The sequence below is a fragment of the Maniola hyperantus genome, chromosome 17, assembly GCF_902806685.2.
Source record: "Maniola hyperantus chromosome 17, iAphHyp1.2, whole genome shotgun sequence".
Lineage (NCBI taxonomy): Eukaryota > Metazoa > Arthropoda > Insecta > Lepidoptera > Nymphalidae > Maniola > Maniola hyperantus.
Window position 1 is genome coordinate 3,594,788 of NC_048552.1, and position 22,631 is coordinate 3,617,418.

General features: G+C 37.0%; 1 protein-coding gene across 3 annotated transcripts in view; it reads right to left on the bottom strand.

The window, feature by feature from the left end:
- Window positions 1-612: 612 nt before the first annotated feature.
- The window catches only part of LOC117990052 (furin-like protease 2), a 298,563-nt gene continuing 276,544 nt past the window's right edge, over window positions 613-22,631 (bottom strand). For 2 of the 3 annotated variants that reach the window (XM_034977492.2, XM_069504393.1), the window contains exons 4-14: window positions 13,940-14,116; window positions 13,299-13,433; window positions 12,696-13,003; window positions 10,822-12,618; window positions 10,395-10,628; window positions 10,151-10,309; window positions 9,848-9,987; window positions 9,086-9,341; window positions 6,935-7,029; window positions 6,376-6,533; window positions 613-6,165 (exon numbers count right to left, since the gene is read on the bottom strand). In XM_034977492.2, coding sequence (XP_034833383.1) covers window positions 5,992-6,165; window positions 6,376-6,533; window positions 6,935-7,029; window positions 9,086-9,341; window positions 9,848-9,987; window positions 10,151-10,309; window positions 10,395-10,628; window positions 10,822-12,618; window positions 12,696-13,003; window positions 13,299-13,433; window positions 13,940-14,116 — 3,633 coding nt within the window. In that variant the 3' untranslated portion in view covers window positions 613-5,991. The remainder of the gene's footprint in view (window positions 6,166-6,375; window positions 6,534-6,934; window positions 7,030-9,085; window positions 9,342-9,847; window positions 9,988-10,150; window positions 10,310-10,394; window positions 10,629-10,821; window positions 12,619-12,695; window positions 13,004-13,298; window positions 13,434-13,939; window positions 14,117-22,631) is intronic. The other variant, XM_034977494.2, reaches the window with a different exon arrangement.

The window sequence follows — 22,631 nt, forward strand, 5'->3', positions numbered from 1 at the left end:
CAGATTACTCAGTCAGCAGAGAGTCAACTCAGATGGACGACAAAAGCAGAATGAATTACTAGATAAGGTATAAAAGTGTTCTTCTTTCTCCTGGGATTCTTTTCCGCCGTCTGCTGTAGATACGTGAGACCGCTGGTGCAGCTCCCGCCGGATCACTCCAATATCTTAGCAGGCCATCCAGGTTAGTGAGGACTTGTGTTGTTGGGGAGCCAATATAGACTTCTCGTTGGGCCGATACACCGCGGCATTTAAGCAGTACATTTACCGGTTTCTGGAGTTAGGTCGTGGTAATAAGGTCCCACGGGCCGCGTCTTATCCATTTCAGCGAGAAGCGACTTTTTTACCATTTAAGTAAGTTAAGGAAAAATAGCTAATGCTTAGGTGACGTGATATTTTTCCACGTCATCTATCTATAAAGCAACCATGGATATAGAAAGTAATAATTCTTATTACGTCGAATTAGTACTTCAAATTTCTTTGAAAGCAACAGAACCTACACAACAGAAACTAGTGACAGTGTCCTCTAATATCAAAATTCTGAATAAGTTTATCCAAAGAATTTCTACACTAGTATTGTAATGGGATATTAAAAAAGATAAATAAAACAAAATATTTGACACAGAACTGCTTTTTATTATAAATAATAATTGCACATAAGAATATTTCTTACAAAAATACAATTTTAATTAAAAATCGTTTAGACTAAAACAAATTATAAAATCACTATATAGATAGATCAAAACACAAGTAAATAATAATAACAAATTTTTTCTAAAAAAAATCTTCCTAATTATGCATATTTTGTCAGTTGACAGATAACTCTACCGAATCAGATGTCAAGGATTGTAACACTAAGTACACAACAAATTAAAAACATATTAGTTTAAATATATTATTATAATTATATGAAAAAGCTAAATTAAAAATAAACGTACACAAAATGTACATCAATTTAATTGACAAACTTCAGCTAATGAATTTGTAAAATATTATTATAACATTTTTGATAACTCTGCACCAGGCATGACTTATTATTTTATTTATAATGCGACAAGGATTATTACGTACGATAATCAACTAAAATATGACAATTTGATAAAATATAATCGTTAATGTAGAGCGTTTTAAATAAAAACTCTTGTCGAACTATAAATTATCTAATTTACAAATCCATGATTAAAAAATTATACTTATTAAGATCGCGATATTTTCATATTATATTACTTTTCAGTAAGAGATTATTATTTATTTCACGTTTGTGACTAAATCATTGTCAATTTATTTGATAAATGACAATATTGTTAATACATAAGTATATTTAATCAATTCATTATTTATTTAAACAATTCAACAATCTAACTAAGTTTTATTTACATTTGTGATGTTATTGGTAACATTTATTTAGATGCGAAATATTTTTCTTTTATAATAATCCGTTTTCTTCTCTATATAGACTAAAAATAGTTTTAGTTTTAAAATTAAAATTTCACTATGACTATTATGTTATTAAAATAATCATTATTTGAGTTTGTAATCTTTTTTTGAGACTTTGCTTACAAAATAAAATAAATTTGTTTCTAAGATTGTTTTAAATAAAACATTAGGTAAATTTAAACTAAAAGATATTCGGCATATGGAAATATTTTCATCTAAATTATTTAGATACTATTTAGATAACAATATTTAAATAAGCGACAAATCGAAAAATTGAGAAATATTTATGAATTTCCTTAAAAAATAAAGACAAGTAATGACAAGGTATAAATGACTAACTACGATGGACGCCGACAACATTTTGGACATCATTTTTATTTCAACTTTGTCATAATCGTCATATTTCAAGTTTGTGACAAAAATTAATCGACGATAGTTTTATTTTGTGTAAAAAACAATTTCAATTTTATTTTTGTTTCGTACATGGTATAAAAATGACGAAATCTAAAAGAGGGCTGAGAATATTATTTATTTTATCTAAAATTGAATATATAAGTATTATTTTAAAAATTTAAGAAAATAATATTTTAAAACTAATTTTTAGCGCTATTGCCGTCACGTGATAGAGGTTTAAAAAATATAATTTATCTATTGGTAACTCTTGGATTATACTCTACTTAATGAAAATATTAAATGTAGATAAATATATGTCGAAAAAATAAAATTTGTGACGCAATTTGAAAGAGAGCATAAAATAGTAGGTACGTATAGGTACATTAATTTTTTTAATGTTTATTATTATTAAAACTGTAATGAGTTATGACATTTTTATGGCTGTATGTACATATATTAAATATTCATTTTAATGAATATTTCATAAAAATATTTTATTTAAGCATCAATTTTATTTTTCAAATGTGTATTTTGTAATATGCATTGTTTATTGTAACCTAATAAATGTATGCAAAATTAATAGATAAACACATATTTTTTGCAATCATTACTTTCTTGTGAGAACAGCATAATATTTTTTCCTAGTTTCCTTAATTTCTTTAATGTTTTATAACATGAACATAATTTTTTTAAAGTCCCTAATGGTGCGCTTACACGGGCAATTTTTATCGATCTGGAGCAATAAGTGGAGCAATTATTTCGCATAATATTCCTGAAATATTCATGTATTGCTGGGTATTGCAATAAATTGTTTTATATGGTCGTGACATCATAATTGACCAAATTGGCTACAATTGCTGAATTTCTGAACTCGCTAAACGAATCAAAACGTATTGCTCAGAATCAGTGATCTTTATGTACTCCCAGTACAGTATGTAAATATCAATTATAAGTTTCTAGGCCCAGGGTTCAGAAATTGCAAACTTGGTCCCTGTAAGCAAAACCCACGTGAGGCGTTATTGATTCCCTGCTCAAACTAAACCTAACTAACTTACGCTGAGGCTTCAATGTTTAACTATTGACTTTGCAGGGGACAGAGCTTCGTAAGCGGATTCCTAACAAGACAATCGCGAAGATTTAGTCTTATAGGGGACTGTAAGCAAAATTTTCCTTTTAGTATGTAAACAACGGGCTAATAAGGGTTGCTATTTGACCGGCCAAATCCTTGACCGGGGTCGGGATGATTCCTTAATTTTATTTTAGACTGTCTAGAGTTTTTCTTTAAGAATACAAAAACGGTGGGATTTAGGCTAGCATACTTTTCCTTTTATATTTGAAGACTTTTATTTAATAGAAGAATACTTTGACCACCAGAAAGCGAATAAACTAATTTGATTTTGTTATACTTTTAGGTAGATACTTTACCGTAGGTCATACGTACATAGTCAGAAAAATCAAAAAATAACGTAATTTTATCATAATAAGAAAAAATAATGATCATTAAAAAAAATCTTTTGTGAAATGGCAAAGAAAATTGTTAAAAAAATAACATTTGACCCAAACACGTAATTACAGTAAAGTGTTTACTGTAATGTACTGTTTAATTATACTCAAGACGAGTGTTTGACATAACAAAAAATGTTGCCCTTAGTCAACAAGGAAAAATCTTTGGTGGTGTTTATCCACCATATTGACATTTTATTAGCTCCATAACATGCCAATTTGGTGTACGATCTCTGCCCTCCGTAAAATATTTTTCTCTAGAAATATTATTTTGATAAACTTACGAGTACACACTCATTTTCCCTATTCGTACTAACTTACTTGAAAACCTGCCCTTCTCCCATTGTAATTTTGGAAAGTTATTTAACCTTTTTTCTGTATTATATAGATATATAAATGTGGTAAACGGTTCATTCGAGTGAATGTTAACTCGAGTGACAGATTTATTTTCTTATCATTCCACGTTCATTTTCGATTCATTTTGTGTTCACTGTTTACAAAAAAATTAACCGTCTAATATCACCATAGCAAATAAGCAGCTTATTAAATTACTCTTATTTCTTCTCTTTTTTGGTGGATTTTAGTATATCTATTTCGTAACAATAAACAATGCATATATGCCTATTTATTATAACCCCATATCACAATACATACGGCACGGGGCACGAGCCCGGTAGAACATTTTGTTCATACTTTATTTACACCACACCTATCTAAATTACAAAATAGATAATAGGTCATTGACACACCGCAAATGCTTTTAATTTATTTTGGGACTAACTTTTGCTCTTGCTCAGGAGAAAACTAATTAAAATTGGTTCATATTTGAAACTTTATTACAATAAAAATTGTTTTTTGATAAAATAGAGAAGTATTTTTCTCATCTCACAATAATATAATCGTTGTGTAGAATGTATTTATTTTATAATGATTTGTTGTGTTTTGTACAAAATGGAAAATTAATTATTAGAAATACATAGGCAGGAAGAATTGCTTGAGTTTATCCCAAACCTACCGTTAATTTTATTTTAAATCCCTCCTGGAGCTAATTATATAAAAATCTTATACAAATATACTGGTCCTCTAAACATGAATTACCTATTTCTTTTAAATTTACGACCGTTAACATTTATGTCTATTACTTACGGTAAAACATATTAAACATTAGTGTCGTGAATGATTTTGTGACGTAATTTTTTTCTTGTTCTCAAAATAAACTATGACTTTATCAATTTGGATTTCGTAACTAAATACATTATGATAAAAATTAATTTAATAATGAGTAATTTATCTGGTTTTTTTTTCGTATTAAAAATATGTAATCTTAGCTTCTATTAGGACATTTTTGAGTTTAAATACTCGATTCAACGAGTACCTACCTATGTTTTTTCAACTGATGTCTTTAGCGCCCTAACACCGACGCATTCGCACGCAGTAGTGACACGATAGGCGTATATACGAAATAGGCGTAACGACATATCGCGTGCGAATGCTTTGGTGTGCTAAAGGAATAAAACACTCTCTTATTTCGCACTTACGTTGGACGCATACGGTATATTGCTAGAATAGTATGTTTCGAATTTTGAACTATTTTCAATAGTCTTACAACGAATTGAGAACTATAATGGCACGCACACACGAGCAACTTTTGTCCCTTACAAATCTGAGAAAAACGCTTTGAAATCGCCTCGCAGTGTGTACATAATTTCACACAAAATGAACTTCATGTGGAAATGGACAAAAGTTGCACGTTTGTGGTGCCTTAAAAGGCAAGCCCGCACAGCAATATATATACATTTCCTTAAACAGATATTGAAACATAGTGTCTAACGACAGAGCAACAACATGCGACAATACGACATACTGCAAAAGAAAACATTAAGTTTGCTATCTTAAGCAGCACACCGCAGTCCATTTTATGCTGAGATAACATCATTCTATAGAACTGGATTATTACGGTACGGCCATCTGTCGCTTCTTGTTTTTAGCTACATTGTAAATTTTATTAATGTAGCATGCAGTCCTGTTCCATGCCTCAATGACGCAGTGTTGCTTTGGTGTAAAACGACCTTAAGGACGCCTGCCTGTGTAGACAGACAGTAATAACGGACAGGTCATTACGTCTTTTCCTGACTCTCATTACTATAACACCTTGATTCTCTATGTCATTGAAATCATATTTTATGGCGACAGAATGATATTTCTTAGTACAAGAACCGTCAAGTATAATGTCGCAAATAGGAAACCATTTACAAAATCTTACAGTACTATTTCGCCGTGCGTGCTTTACTTTACAGGTTTCCGTGGATCGCGGCCAAAGTGATTGATGCGCGCTATGAAAGTGTGGGGACGCCATACATTTTCATAGTATTCAATATTGCCGCATCAGCCGCTTATCTTTTTGCGTGATAGGTTTGCGCTTGACGACAATCATGCTTAAAAAAGTAATGGTGAGGTCTAGATTGTAGCGCGCTTCCCTAGAAGATGCTCTTGCTAGTTTATGCTTTAGAAAACACGGACGTCAGAAGGCATTCTACACCTCAGAGCAGCTCTTCGGTCGTGACCCACGGAAGTCCACCTTAATAATAATTGGATACGACGCGTTATACGGAATTACGTAAAGCTTACGTCAAGATCACTTATCTCTATCATCACAGAGTGCTATGTGGAATGTTCGAGCAACGGCTCGTGCTCGTTACGTTCGGGCTCGCCGTCGCTCGCCAGGAAGGTCGTTCGCGAGCCCAGCACCGCGACATCACGTTCGTCGTTACACGCGAGCGGGGAGTATATGGCGCCTTTCGAACGCACTTGAGGTTTTTGGCGCGACCTCCGCAGCTGTAATAGAACATGACTTTAGTAGGTGTTACTAAAAGAAATTATACTTTGTTATAAAAATTTAACTAAAAATATTTGTGGAAATAAATTCTTATAAAACAAAACCTAAAGATGTCCTCACATTTATTTAATTCTAAATGACCATTGAATAAGAACACAAGTACCGCATTCTTGACCGACAACAAAATAACTCTACTTCTAGTTCCATACCTGAACCATCATAACAGACAGCACAAGTAGAGCGACGACGCCCGCCGCAATCACAAGGTTGAGGAACGAGGTCGGCGCGCGTTCGCTCGCCACGGTGTGCAGGGCGGCCGACTCCGAGTTGCGCCGCTTGCCCGCTATAGACGAGCTTCTGCACTCTCCTGTCACCAAAACACATTGCATAAACAAATTAGCTAATATCCGCGACTTTGTCTGCGTGGATTTAAGTGTTTTGAATATCCTATGGGAACTTTTTAATTTTTAAAGATAAAGAGTATCATGCATCCTCTGTCTTCAGGATGCAAGCTATCTGAGTGCAAATTTGTAAAAATTGGTTCAGCGGTTGAGCCTAGAAAAGACAAACTTTCGCATTTATAATATTTAGTTTGTCTTAAAAAAAAAGTCTTTTGTGGGTAAAGCACGCAGAAAAACTTTTACAATTTTATAATAATAGAGTTAATTTTTAATCAGGTAACCATGATCAAAATCACCCAAAAAACCATATTTGGTATTTTAATAATAGATCTGCGTTTGAGATATTCTATACAAATATATATTTTACCGGTATCAGGGTTGCAATGACAACAGTCGGGCGTCGACGTCGAGTTCGCCAATATGCCCAACTCCGAGCAGCACCGCACGCATTGGTTGTTCAACCTTATAAACAAACCATATTATTACACTTCATCATACGTAAGGCTGGCACGGTAGGGGCATGTAATGCGGAAGGAAGAAAATCATGTCCCTAGAAGAATGTTAAATATACATGTAAAAGGAAAAAAGAGAAGAAGACCAGATAAGTGGATGGATTGCGTAAAGAGGATATATGTATGTAAAAGGGGTGGACAATGCGATGACAAAAGTGAGTAGAAGAAGATGCCATATTGTGCCGACCCCACATTACACATAACTAGGGTTGCCAGGCGTCCGGATAAAGCCGGACATAGGTAGGCTTTTTGATTGCTTGTCCGGAAAAAATAAACGGTGTCCGGCATTTGTTACGCTTTTTACATTTTGCAAACGAGCGTGGCCGAGCGCAGGCGAGTCGACTCTCGGTCGCTCCCGCAGGCGGTAGTGCCTGACAATAGTCTGACAACAAGATTTATGACAATAATAAAAAAAGCTTGGTTCGTAAATATTTTTTTACAAAATCCTCAATAATGTAGGGTGTCCGACCTTTCTACCCAAATCGGCCAAACTGGCTGGTCTGTCCGGCTATTAGGTTTGGCGACCTGGCAACCCTACACATAACAGACACACTTTCGTATTTATAATATTAGTATGGACTTTGAAATTATATCAGTTCTTGTGAGCATACCAGACTGCTCTATTAAATTATTGGAATCCTCAATCCGTATTTTCATCTGGGGAATAGATACCTATAACATCAAATCTCTGAGTGAAATCAAAGCTGCTGCCTCGAAAGATATTCGAAACTGCACTACATTCAGTATCATATCAATATTTGATTTTGTTATAGATTTCTAGGTATCCGTTTATTTCAAAGTACTCCCATAGTTCAAAGGTAGGTAATTTTAACGAACCGGCCTGCTGAATGTATCGAGATGGTTCTAAGAAATGGGAGACAGTTACAAAACTGCCACAGTCCTTTTAAGTTGGTATGGTAGGTATGGTAGCTGGCTAGCTAAGATCTTAGACTGTATCATCACTTACCACCACGTGAGACTGCAGTCAAGAGCTAACTTGTAACGGAATAAAAAAATCACTTCATTTTGTAATGTTAAACCAAAAAAGCAAGGCGGGTAGCAAGTTTTGTACTTCCGAAATCCGAACCAACTTAATAAATAACGCGTAAAATTAAACTCCTCAAGCGCCAATTTAACTTTATGTGTCAAATTTCATGCCAAAAGTGCGATTTTAGTCCTTATTTTAAAGGTAAACCGTACCTACTTTTTACAATACAGTTGACCGATAGAGTTAAAATGGCGCGTGAGGAGTCATTTGTACTAACATAACATTGGTGGTGATTCTGAGCACACCTAAAATTTAGAGTATGTGCATTCTCTTCTTACTAATATAATATGAAAAGGACAGACACAGTTTGACAGTTTTAAATTTAATTTAGAGCCGTCAAACCTCGTGACTTTAGCTGCCAGTCGCGAGTCTATGGTTTAAATTCGTAGCGTGCACTATTTAGAGCCTTTAAATGTAAAATTCATGTTCCGTCCTTTTTTAGCAATGTTAAAAAGAAAAAGATGCAGATACTCTCAAGAGAATCGGCGCCATTGTGTCATCTAACTTTAACGGTAAAATCAATCGTCTGGTATGAAACTGGCCTAATGTAGTAGTAATTTAGTTAAGGATGTGCACTCTGTAACAAGTACTTTGAAAAACACAATACAGTATACCTATCGCAGAATTTGTAACATGCTTTCATGCGCAAAGTTTCATTGTTGACTTTCAAATTATCCTGAACACAGGAGCATTGTGCAAAGTCTAACAACTGCTTTGAATAAATCTTGGGTCTCAAGAACTTTTACGTAGTAAAGTAAAGTATGAACCTACAACATAAACACTACTTACTAGTCCTACCGGACTATTAGGTAGGTACTATGTCTACAAAAAAATTTAAGCAATAGTGTACACCAGTAATATTATAAGTTCTTTTTTTTTTCAAAATATGAGATAGGTATGTCTTACAATGGCAAAATACAAAGAAAAACGAGTAGACGAAATATAATTTTCAACTTACTTATCAAGCTTCAAAGGCCTCGAACACCCTGTGCAACTATTTTGGCCGGGTCCGGAACAGGTTCGGCACGATCCATCGCACGCGCGGCAGGTTCCATTGCTGGCGTCCAAGTACTGCGAGCCGAGACACTCCATACATAGCCCGCCATCTAGCATGAATCGTGGGGGACACGACGTGCAGTGTAGAGGGCCAGAGCCGTTGCATTCACGGCAGTAGTGGTGACAGTGACGACAGCCATCATCGGTTTGGTAGAAACCTGTTGATTAAATGAGGTTTAAGCTTTGACTAAAGCACCAGAAGATAGGTATTCTATTTAATCTGTAGCATACATTTTGTATCACATCATTCGTGGTCAATTAATAGAAAGCGTATATTTTTATAAATAAGATCTTTATCACTCAACGATGGAGAGAGCTATACTTGGAGTTTATCGACGTGATCTAATCAGAAACGCGGAGATCCGTAGGAAAACCAAAGTAACTGATATAGCTCAACGGGTTGCGAAGCTGAAGTGGTAATGGGCAGGGCACATACATAGTTCGAAAAACCGATAGACGTTGGAGTCCCAAGGTGCTTGAATGGGTACCTCGCACCAGAAAGCGCAGCGTCGGAAGATCTCTACTAGGTGGATAGACGACATCAAACGAGTCGCAGGAAGCCGCTGGATTCAGGCGGTGTAAGATCGTAGCGCGTGGAAGTCCCTGCTACAGACCTATGTTCAGCAATGGACGTCTATCGATTGATAATGATGATGATGATTACCTTGAGGACACTCAGGATGGCACTCCCCAGCAGCCAACTTCCATCCACTTGGACATGACGCACACTGATCACGTCTAGGTCCAATGCACGTCCGACAAGAGATGTAGCATTTGGTGCATGTGCCACGGTCAGCGTAGTACCTATACAAATCACAGAAGATGAGAACTTGGGAGACTTTTAACTTAATAAACAAACAAGAACAATCAACAAGAAGTAGTACTTACCTTGACGGGTACGTCAAGCATAATACGCTCCAGAGTCGCAAAAAGGCGACACAAGTAGTACAATTGAGCCGCGACTTACCCGTCAGCACACGCCGCCCTGCACGCCCCAGATTGTAACCTCAAAGAACCAGCACAAGAAGTACAGTTGAGCCGCGACACGCAAGACGCGCAGCCGTGCATGCATCGCGTACATCTGCCTGCTTCCGCATAGTAACCACGGCTGCATTCCATCACGCATCTGCGAGAAAGAACATTAACAATACCATAAAAATATGCCTTTTTGAAAAGCTAGTAATCCAACGAAAAACAAGAAATATACATACTTTTGATTCTGTAGCAAATACGGCGATGGACAGGTAAGACAGTTCGCTTCAGTTTGACCATAGCAAGAGTCACAGTCGTTATGGCAATTGATGCAGATGCTGCCGTCCAAGAACTCTCTAACGGTACACTGGTCGCTGCCCGTGACTACGCATTTGTTCTTCTTGTTCAACCCCCAGTTTGAGTTGCATGACAAACATAATGTAGCCAAACATGTTGCACAGCCGATCGGACATCTAAAATTGAACAATTATTTTTAAGTACCAACGATTTTAGGGCGCCTTCAAATTTGTCGCAAAGTGCCTTACGGAGACAGAGCGTGAGGCAGCGCTGCAATCGCGCGTTTTTATTTATATGGATTTACAAAGCTACGCTGCCTCCACGCGGCAAGCAATGACAGTAAAGTATCCGTAGGATATCCATACTTACTTCATACATTCTTTTCTTTTCTTGTCAGCATAATAACCTTTAGGACACGTGCTTACACAACTGCCATCAAATATGTAGCTGGAAGCATGACACGTGACACACTGATTCTCTCCAGCACCAGTACATGTATCACATGATGTATGACACTTTCCACATGAATAGTCGTCAGTCTCATAGGTTGAAGGAGGGCATGACGCTGAGCAAGTTTCATTATAAAGTACTAAGTGATGTTCACAAGACGTGCACGTGTGAGCTCGTTCAGAACATGTGGAACAATGTGAGGCACAGGGTCGGCAAGCTGCCGAATCAGTATCTTCCCAGTACCCGTCAGGACATTGCTGTGTGCACACACCTAAATCTGCTACTAATAAGTAAGACGGAGCACAAGTTAAACAGGAATCCTGTCCAGGCCCAACACAAGTTTCACAATATTCGTGGCATGGCCAACAAACTCCACCTTGGTTCGCATAGCTTCTTGGAGGACAACGAGAGACACAGGCATCGTCAAGTCGGTAGTGTTTACAGGAGATACACTGTGTAGGTCCACTTCCATAGCATCCTTGAGAATCGCATTCGGGATCACATTCATGTATGACACGCTTATCATTACTATCAGCGAGGACATTCTCCCCATGCGGTGAAGGGATGTTATGTCCATCGAGACGGGCTATCGCCTTCTCCGGATCTGATCCGGCCGCGAATAAAGTAGGAAAGTTCTGGTAATTAGTAAACGTGTCAGTATTGTAAAAAGAATCCCCGACAGAATCGTAACCATCAGCGGCTGTTGGGAAACCGAATGGGGGCGCTAAAGGAGATGGCCTTTTAGAACGTAATCTGATAGGGTCAGTAGCAGTACCGTAGAATATTAATTGCCATTTCTTGAGTATACCTGGTTGGTTAACATGCCTGTTGCCGGCGTTGACGATTTGCAGAGTCCACCTGCCTTCTGCTCGTTCACCCCAAAAGTGAACGCTTAAAAATGGCCAATCATCAAAATTAGAACTAATGACATCTCTAGGCCTCTCAAACAACAAAGTTGATGTCGTTTGCATAGGAGAAGTAATGAGTATACGGAGGTTTCCTCTAGGGAAGAATCTTAGAGATATCTTACACTGAACATGTTCTAAATAACGCACTTCATTCACAGTTCCACTGCAACCATTAACATCCATATGAGCGCTTAAAGTATAACCATAAGAAGGATCTATCGGCTTATCTTCATTGATTTCTTGTGACTTACAAATATGTTGAGGAGGTACCGATACCCATTGTTCAGCTAGACTAACCATTTCTGAAGCATCCATTAAACCATAACCGAATTTGTGACTGACTTTCCTTTTCACACCGTTTACTATCCAACCAGCTTCTTTTTCCAGTGGTTGGGGTCGTGAGGTTAATACTACTAAATACTGCATATCTCTCCATGTTAAATCTGGATTAGCTTCTAATGCTAGTGCACAAATACCGGCAGCTAATGGAGCAGACGCGGAAGTCCCCGTGTGTTCTACTGTACAAATATGATCTGCTCTTAGCCTTCCATCCATATCAACAGTAGCAACGCTCTTGTCGTGTCCAGGAGTACCTGAACTGTACGTGCTTGCCAATGTTGAAGAACACTCTTCTAAATACCATGGCTTATAACCCCCTTGTGTGGCACTTGATATTGATAAAGTAAATATACTATTTGTATATCCATCACAATTACATGAATCAGTGTGTCTACCACCGTTTCCTGATGCCCAAACAAATATGCTTCCTTTTCCACGTCTGCCACTGGTAACACCATAAATAAATGCTCTGAAACAGAAAAAGAATATTAAGAATAAGTCATACAAAATAATTTGCGAATTAAATTAAAACAAGATAATCATTACCTTCTTGCTAATGGACCAGGACCGTCAACTGTTTTTCCGTCATCCTCTGGCCCCCACGAGGCACTGTATATGTCAATATGATCAGGGTTTAGGCCCAGGGCTCTAGCTTCAACAGCGTCATTCACAACTCCATCCAACATTCTAACTCCACCTATACTAGCATTAAAAGCTACTCCAACTCCACAATACTGATTGTAGGCGACTGCAGCAACTTCTCCCGCGCAACGTGTTCCATGTTTATTATCACCGTTGTCTTGAGGCATCGGATCATCGTCATTGCCGTTTATGTCAGTGGATGCTAGCGGATCCTTTGAACAAGACAAACAATAAATATGATACACACGTCTCGCTTTAGTTAGGATAGATATGTTACATATAATTATAGATGATTAAATCAACTAAAGATACAAATGATTCTCTGAGATTTATAATATTACGATAGGAGAATGGGATGGTCGCAATGAGGAAGAAATCTCCCAAAGCTAGATTATTGTAAATGTTTAATACATTATCTATTCAAATTTTCGATGAACATAATATATTAGCTTCAACATTCAAATTCAAACATTGTTTTATATAAGAGCAAACTTGAAATACACTTACATAGTTTTGCGCAAGATCAGGATGGTTTGTTTGAATACCATCGTCAAGTATGGATACAACAACACCTTTGCCCGTATATCCCTTTTGCCACGCCGGCGATACATTCATGTCGAGGCCATCTTTGGCACCACCATTCTGTTAATGAAAAACTCCAATATTAAAAAAGGAAAACAGTTCACGTTAAAACTTTGTTCGAGTTCGTGTCGGGTTATGTAATTTACAGAGTTGTTTTGTCAAATTATAAGATAACTTGCTAAATTTGTCATTAAAACTGTTTAAATAAATTTTACTTTCAATTAAGTTAGGGATCTCTTGAAATACAGCAAATATTTGACGAAACCTTAACTTTATCAAAACATTTACTCAATGTTTATTGAAACCAGTTGACTAAAATTCTTGAAGTTTACTTCAAACGTCTTTAACTATTTCGGCTATATATCTTGAAAAGATAGTAATTGAAAAGTGGAAGTTATCAAATCCGCACTGTTTTCGATACCAAGGTCCAACAAGTCAAGTCCACAAAAGGCAAAAAACCCCAAGAAAAGAAGTTCTAAGCAGAAGGGGTCACAATTCTCAGTAATGAGGATTATGACACAAAGAAAGATAGAATAGAGTTCAAATATATAAACAGAGAAACTCACACGTACCAAATACCATTGCTCCTTGAACAACGGGTCAGGGAAGAAAGGTGACGATGTGATCGCTCGATGTCGAGCTCGGTGGGGAGACAACCTTCGAGAGATTTGCGACAGCAACGAGTCTTGATTGTAGTCACGTTTGACTCTTCGCTTCTCCCGTTGCTGCTCAAACCATTTCACCTGAGGACAAGAACAATTTATTACTACTTAGCTTTTTTTCATGGACCTATCTGTCGGTTCCATGAAAGACCAGCGCTGTACCGTTGGTTTTTATCAATGGCTATATTTACTTATAAAATATGGGATATTTTAATTATATTATTGTAAATTGAACCGAGTTTTTGCTGGTTCTTCTCGGTAGGAATGTCATTCCGAATTCGGGGTACATTGTTATGACGAAAGCACTTGTATAAATTTATAAGAATAAAAAATCTATTTATATAGCTATTTCTATCACAGGTAGCAAATGCTAAGTTGAATCCATTTTGAACCATACACATAGTATACTCAAAACATTTAGAATTAAACTTTAGAATGTCCAAATTTATTCCAAGGAGAAGTATCTTAAATATGGTCAGGATAGTATGAATACCTTAGCTAAAACTAGGACCATGCTAAATCTAATTTGCTTTGTTAGATGTTTGAAAATTTCTAATTTAAAAGGCATTTACAGACAAATGATATTCCACTAAAAGCTAAAAGCAATTATTTATATTAGACCGTAACATTGTACAATTATTTAGATTATAATATGCTAATCTCTATGGTTACATGATTCTGAAATATTTTCTTTACATATAAAATACGTTTATTTTATTTAGATAGAAGCAGGTATAACTTTTCGGACGTCCATTATACACAAGTAGGTATTACGCTACACCAGACAAATCTAGGTAGTTATAGAGTACAACGTGCTACATGCCCGCCCGCCCTTCGATTTTTACTTCATGCTTTTGATGCCCGTGCACCAAGTGGGTGGGCGGTGCATAGTGCATGCTTGGCTAGACGTTAGATACAGGCTTATCTGGTTAGAGAATTATAACAAAATAAACTTATTGTTCCTTTAGTTTTATTTGCTTTAAAAATATTTCAAAGTGGAAATAAAAATCTCCTTTTGAGATAAAATTTTAGCGGCAGTTAGGTCGGTACGTGTTGTGCGCAATGTGAACAATGGTGCATTTCTTAGCACCAAACAAGACAACCTCGTTCTGTTTAGTGTTTAGTGGGGCAATTCCGGAACGAACGCAAGGCGACAGGGAATAAGCACTGGGTCGCATTTACATGGAAATGGACGGACCATTTTCATGGAAATATTTTTGTTCGAGTTCCATTATTTTTCACGACTAGTCTGCTGTAAAGTTTTGAAAAAGCAAACCTCTAAATTGCACGCTTCCGCCGTCTCCGGAAACGATTTGTTTTATGCGGTGATAAATAAATGCTACACTGTGATATTACACGATAGGCCCGTGTGTATGTTTATCTGTAACTCCCTTACGCCTCAACAGCTATTCAACGGGTTTCACAACATCCATATCCAAATCCAATCCATACTATCCGTATCCATACTAATGTGTTACTAATATTATAATGTGCTCCGTTCACTATAACATACCTTACGTCAGGCGTCAAGTTATAGTGAACGGTCAATAGGAATTGAATTGCTGCGAGTGTGTTATATATTGCAAATGCGTTTTACACGGTGCAAGTGCTTTCCCAGAGAAAATTTTGCAAGTTTTTGAAACTTGGACTTACTGTACGAATTTTTGTTTCAAAAATCTGCATCTTACAAATAGAACACTTGCATAGTATTAACATATCGTAACTGATGGGTAAAATTTATTAAAAATTATTCACATACATTCTACTAGATACCTAGGAACAGAGTCAAATGTAGATTTCTAAATATGCAGACCCATATCAAGTGAACACGGGTAAAATACTAGACGTAGAATAGTAATTATAACCAACCAACCAAGTAAACCAACACTTAGAAATGTATTGTGTAGCACAATTTAAGAAATAAACGTTTTTCATTCTTTCTCCTAATTCTAGCTCCAGCTCCATTGCAATAATCTTTGGTAAGTTACTAAAAGTTTTGAATGTATAAGAAAAAAACCGGCCAAGTGCGAGTCAGGCTCGCGCAATGAGGGTTCCGTACTACAGTCGTATTTTTTGGACATTTTGCAGGATAATTCAAAAACTATGATACATAAAAATAAATAAAAATCTGTTTTAGAATGCACAGGTGAAGACCTTTCATATGATACCCTACTTGATATAGTTATTCTTACTTAGAAAATTGAAAATACTAATTATTAGTTCATGACCACAATTCTTTTTTTGTGTAGTGTAACCACAAATTCACGTTCATTTCATTTTCCCCTAATGTCAGCTATAAGATCTACCTACCTGCCAAATTTCATGATTCTAGGTCAACAGAAAGTACCATGTAGGTTTCTTGACAGACAGACAGACAGACAACAAAGTGATCCTATAAGAGTTCCGTTTTTCCTTTTGAGGGACGGAACCCTAACTAGCTGACAAGACCTATTTCAAGTTCTAGACTGTCTGTTTGTCTGGCTGTTAGGCATGTTTTCACAGTCCATCCGCTGAACCGATTTTTGACGGTACAGCGATAGCTTGCATCGCGGAGATGGGCCAATAAAATATTTTTGAGATGGGTAGGGAAAATGGGTAAAAAAGCTGTGATAGCTTAGGACGGCCGCCTTCTAATTGGAGGTCAGGGGTTCGATCCCGGGCACAAACCTCTAACTTTTCGGAGTTATGTGCGTTTTAAGTAATTAAATATCATCTTTAACGGTGAAGGAAAACATCGTGAGGAAACCTGCATGCCTGAGAGTTTTCCATAATGTTCTCAAAGGTGTGTAAAGTCTACCGATCCCCACATGGCCAGCGTGGTAGACTATGGCCAAAACCCTTATCACTCTGAGAGGAGACCCGTGCGCTGTAGTGAGCCGGCGATGGGTTGATCATGATGATGATGATGAAAAAACAAGAGTTCCAATGGGATTTTTAAATAAACAAAAGGAAAAAAATACTAACTGACTGACTGACTGATAGATCTATCAACGCACAGCTCTACTCAAATTACTGGAAGAATCGGACTGAAATTTATGCAGATAGCTATTATAACGTAGACATCTGCTAAGAAAGGATCATCTAAAGTTTAATCCCGAAGGTGATAAAATAGGGGTTTAAAAATTTGTATAGTCCACGCGGACGAAGTCACGGGCTTAACCTAATAAAATTATTCAACAGCTAGCAAATAAAGGTTGTTAATTGACAAAGACGTTTTGATTTCACAACATCATAAAAAGGGTTTTCACTAAGTCGCTCATATTTTACCAAAATGATAAATTCGCTCAGTGTGTTTTACGCCGTGAAACAACTATGTCGGTGTGTATTTGCTCAGCTGAGCGCGCGCTCACTAACAAGCGCATAAAACAATACGGAGGCGCTTGTTTGCTCGCAAAAACTGATTTTATCAACGTTCGTAGGATTTACAGACTTTTTTTCAAGTTGGTAGGTTCGTGTCGTTATAACGCATGGTGGGAATTTTCTACCGGCAGGTATTTTTAACCGGTTTCAAAAAGGACTCCTTTTTTGAAACAGGTTCCCTCACTCTAAAAACACTCACGATTTAAAAAATATATGCAAGTTCATTGATGACCGTTGTACAAGAGTTTTTGTGATCCCTGAAAGCAGTTTTTAATTTTTTCAAATCGGAATCTTGGTCCTTCACAAAATTTCTCTATCGCGCGCTCTTTACTCTCTCACACACACAGACCGCGCTATGTAGGTACCCTCTAAAATTACTATAAGTCACATTGTACTAGCAATTCTCGCGCGTTTTTCGCACAAAATACCGCTGGATTTGTCTGCAGCCTAAAGCTCTTAGAAAATACCAGCTGTTCGTTCGTTTGTCACAGACCGTAAGTAGTCCCAAGCCCAACAAAAACGAACACAACTGCACATACAGGGTCAACTCGTAATAAAGCCCCTTTGTGCTTACACCGTAACGTAATAGGGTCCTAAACTAATAAGGCGAAGGTCCTGCGGCCGGGCACAAAAGGGTTTAAACAGATTTACGTAGAAAAAAGTCACACCGCCTCAGGGCCTCGCTTGTAGAGTCGACAAACAGAAGCGTTATTGACGAAGCCTTTGTGTTTAAGCTATTATCATGACCTCCTCGGCCGCAGAGGTGACCGCTGCTGTAGTATCAAAGTAGAAGGTCCCGGGTTCGATTCCTGATAGACTTATTTTATGACCTCGGTTGCAGAGGTGACCGGTGTAGTTCATAAGTCCTCCACTTATGAGAATACATCGGTCACCTCTCGGGTTCCATTTCCGGTAGGCTTATTTCATAATCTCTTCGGTCGCAGAGGTGAACACTGTACTAGCACTAAACACTAATAAAGCGAAGGTCCTGTGGCCGGGCACAAAAGGGTTAAACAGATTTACGTAGAAAAAAGCCACACCACCTCAGAGCCTCGCTGGTAGAATCGACAAACGGAGGTTATTGGCGAAGCATTTGTGTTTAAGCTTATTTCATGAACTCCTCTTTCGTAGAGGTGATCGCTGTAGTAGTCTTACAAGTTACAAGTGCGAGGTCCCATGTTCAATTCAGACCACGGACGCTATTGAGAGAACCTACGTCATCATCAGTACCAACCCATTGACGCCTCACTACTGATCAGAAAGGTTTGGCCATAATCTATCACGCTGGCCTAGTGTGGATTGGCAGACTTCACACACCTTTGATAGAGAACTAACTCTTAGGCATTGAGGTTTCCGCACGATATTTTCCTTCACCGCACTGTTAAAGAAAATGATATTATATTATTTATATCGCAGATAACTTCGAAAAATCAGAGCCCGGAATCGAACCCCCGACGTCCCGAAGAGGAGGTAGACGTCTTAAACACTAGGCTATCACCGCTTCAAACGTGACAGCCTAGTTATAGGATCATTTCTATGGTATGATCTTAAAGAAGAACCTAAGTCCTAAATCTCAAATATAGACTCATTTGAGCTGTACTTTAAATATGTTAGGCCAGTCTTTAACACGATTTTCTCATCTGTAAGTGTGAAGCACGCCTTATCAGTGGAACTAATAAAACCTAGGGGCGTGCCTCGGTCCTCTCTCATGTTGATCAGCGACCTCCTACATCATAAACAGCGCCTGCTAACCCCGTTACGCGCTTGCCGCTTCAAAATGAGCAACTAACTTTGTGACCTAGGCTTTCGTTCTCATTTCTTTCTTGTTTAAAACATTACTTGTAAGTTGACTCCAGTTTTAGATACAAAGATGGCCGTTGTAGACCAATATCCATGCTAATATTATAGACGCGTAAGTGGGCCTGTCTGTCTGTCTGTCTGATTTTGACGAAATGTGTTACATAGATAGCTTCTATCTGAAGATGCACATAAGCTACATTTCGGAAATCAGGGATCCCACGTGATTTTGAACTTAAATTTAAAACACCTAAACCCAAACAGACGAAGTCACGGACATCATCTGGGTAGTTACTTCATCTAAATATATAAAAGGAAACGGTGACTGACGGACTGACTGACTGACTGACTGATCTATCAACGCATAGCTCAAACTACTGGACGGATCGGGCTGAAATTTGGCATGCAGATTACTATTATATGACGTGAAAGGAATTTTGTAAATTCAACCCCTAAGGGGATAAAATTGGGGTTTGAAATTTGTGTAGTCCACGCGGACAAAGCCGCGGGAATAAGCTATTATTATAAGTCAGTTTCTCCTCCATTCTTCCATTGCGATTAATGGAAACGGTCACCACCCTCGGCAAAGAGGAATACGATACAGAGAGAGTGAGAGTTTGTTTCATAAAACTCATTTCACGGTCTTATTAATGTACTCATTACTCGATAATAACCCTCATTTGGGCTTCGCCACAGTCGGGTAAAAATAAAACAGGAGCTCTATTTTCTAGTGAGCAACTAATTCCATTAGCCCAGAACATTACCAAAGTAATCAGCACCGCATCGAATAGTTATTACTTTACTCTGTCCGGATTATAGGCTTTTGCCTTTGACACGGCAGCGTGATTTGGAACAAAATAACAGAGCGCAATCTACTCGTATATCAAATAGCGACGGGACATAGCTTAGCGTTAGCGCAACGAGATATTTGATAACAGAGGCCGTAATAGCTAAGCTTAATTGGAACACATGTCTGACACGCCGTGACACGCTGCGGGCGTGTTACCAGATTTGATTAAAACGATTCGGTGAATTTTTCGGCTGCGCATTTGATTAACAAAAAAAATTTATTAGAAAAAAACCATTTGCCTAGTTTTTTACTTGAATATCTATAGTGACGGGATATTAATACCTAATTGAAACAAATACCTATGGTTTCTTATGGTTGTATCAAAATAATGTATACCCATTGTCTTAATCTCTTCTTCATTAGTTACTTAGTTGATCTTCCAATTTCAGTTAGATAATATTTTTGGACATTCTTGTAAAAACTATTTCTCTACACTATTAATAAAAAGAGGCGTTGAAGAAAAATTACATAATATAAACACAACCCGACCCGTGTCCCTTTGATAGGAAAGGATGACCTCGCCGTAAACTTTGCTTTCTCATGGCCGCTTTTAATAAAGAAACAAAAGGGTTCCACTATTTTTGCGTCCTCTGATTTGTTTTTATCTGTTATGAAATCGTATGAGACTTTCTAGGCACGGACGGCACCCGTATATACGATTTAGTTTCAATATTTATTCTCTAGAACAAAAATTGCTTTGTTTTTCTCTTCGTTTCAAAAATATTCTTGTTTCAGATTACAAAATTTATTAAAACCTAGAATAAGCTTTGTGTAGTTTTTGGTTAGCTATCAGATTTAAAGAGGAAAAATAACTGGAATTTTGGAAGAAATAAATAAAATAACACAAACCTGGCCAAACTAACAAATTTTTTTTAATAGTTTCGGTTTAGAATGATTATACAAAGAGGTAGGCACTAGGCGACGAATTCAAATAAACTGAATAATAACGACTATTCATAAATATCGTTTTGCATAAACTCAGTAGACGGCTCGCAAGTGAGTCATTAAGAATATAGTTCAAAGGGAAACTGCACAAAGAAAAACTGAACTGAAGGCGTCGAAGTTTTTATCGTGCCAGCACACAAATAAAAGTATATTTTCTTCAATGCAAAATAATGGTATTTCGAAAAGTATAAGAAACCGTTTAACAATGGAATGTGGTACGCCCAAGTTGTTCCAATACCGCATCGCCTACGCTTCCCGATCCGTTCTTAGGTTAACTTACTTCTCTTTGCACAAAAGAATACTGTCATTGTTGCTACAAAGTTGGGAGTTGTGTGCATTAAACTGTGTAAGAGGACATTGTGTCCAAGCTCTACAATGGTAGCAATAATGTACGAGTTTGGAACTCCCTTAACTTTTGTATTCATAACATGAAAAGGAAATGAAATATGTAGTAGCAGTTGACAAAGTCGTGGGACTCCGACTCATCATTCCGGTTCAAGGTTATTTACTTATTAAAACTTTAACACTGACTGATAGACAATGCACAGTTTGCAATTAGTGGGTATAAAATATGAAATTTTACACCGGAGTTTCTTAGTAGGTATAGTGTAGGAGTTTCAAATATCCTGACTAGTGCTCACCTACTTCAAAAAGTCGGATGGTTCCTGAAATGCTGCCGATTGGAAATCCCAGCGCACACACGGCTAGCATAAGATAAAAAACAAATGAGCACAGACGTAAAATAGAATATGTTTTTATTCAAGTAGACTTTTGACAAGCGCTTTCGAATAGTCGGGTAGTTTTAATTTACCACTGGTTCGGAATGCCGTATTCTAAATAATATACCTACACCTTATTCAGATTTTATACGAGTAATTTTATCTTTGGAACTGCACTGGTAGTCACCAATTTAAGTTAACTAACCATTGGATAAATTGGTAATCAAGGGCCTATCAAACCTGTCTTATATAAAAATAAAAATAAAATATAACTATGTATCTTTTTTGTTTTAAAAACTGAACGTAAAAACTGAACATTTTAGGCAATACCAATTGAAATCACCGAAGCGTAACAGCACGTACATACTATATGTATGTTTCTTTTGGCAAACTGAATTGTAACTACTGTGAGCAATCTTGAAAGGGAGGAAATTGACTAACGAGCACCTGCGTCACATATTATAACAATATATATGTCAGTAGGTACCTATTAACAACATAAACGTATTTCAACAACTTGAACATAAAAACAACAATTTAGGTTTGGTTTTTCTCTTCCAAATAATAAAATACATAATATGATGTTTTCTTCATTTTATTTTAAGAAAAAACCTTGTATTTCAATGTTTTTAAAACACATTACTAGGCAGGAAAATTGTGGTTTGAATGAAAACGTCAATAACATAACATCGGTAGGTATATTTTATTTTGCATATTAGCATTTCTCTTTTGGTGAAGAAGATTTCATTAGTTCATTCATCGGATGTGCGAGCCCAATGCCGTAGCTTTGAATTGTTTTTAATTTTAACCAACTTCAAAAAGGAACGTTATGCATGTTAGAATTAAATTCATATTGAAATACGATAGCGGAGCTTAGTAGGAAAATAAACTCGAATTGAGTTTAGAATCGATTTATATTCTCAAA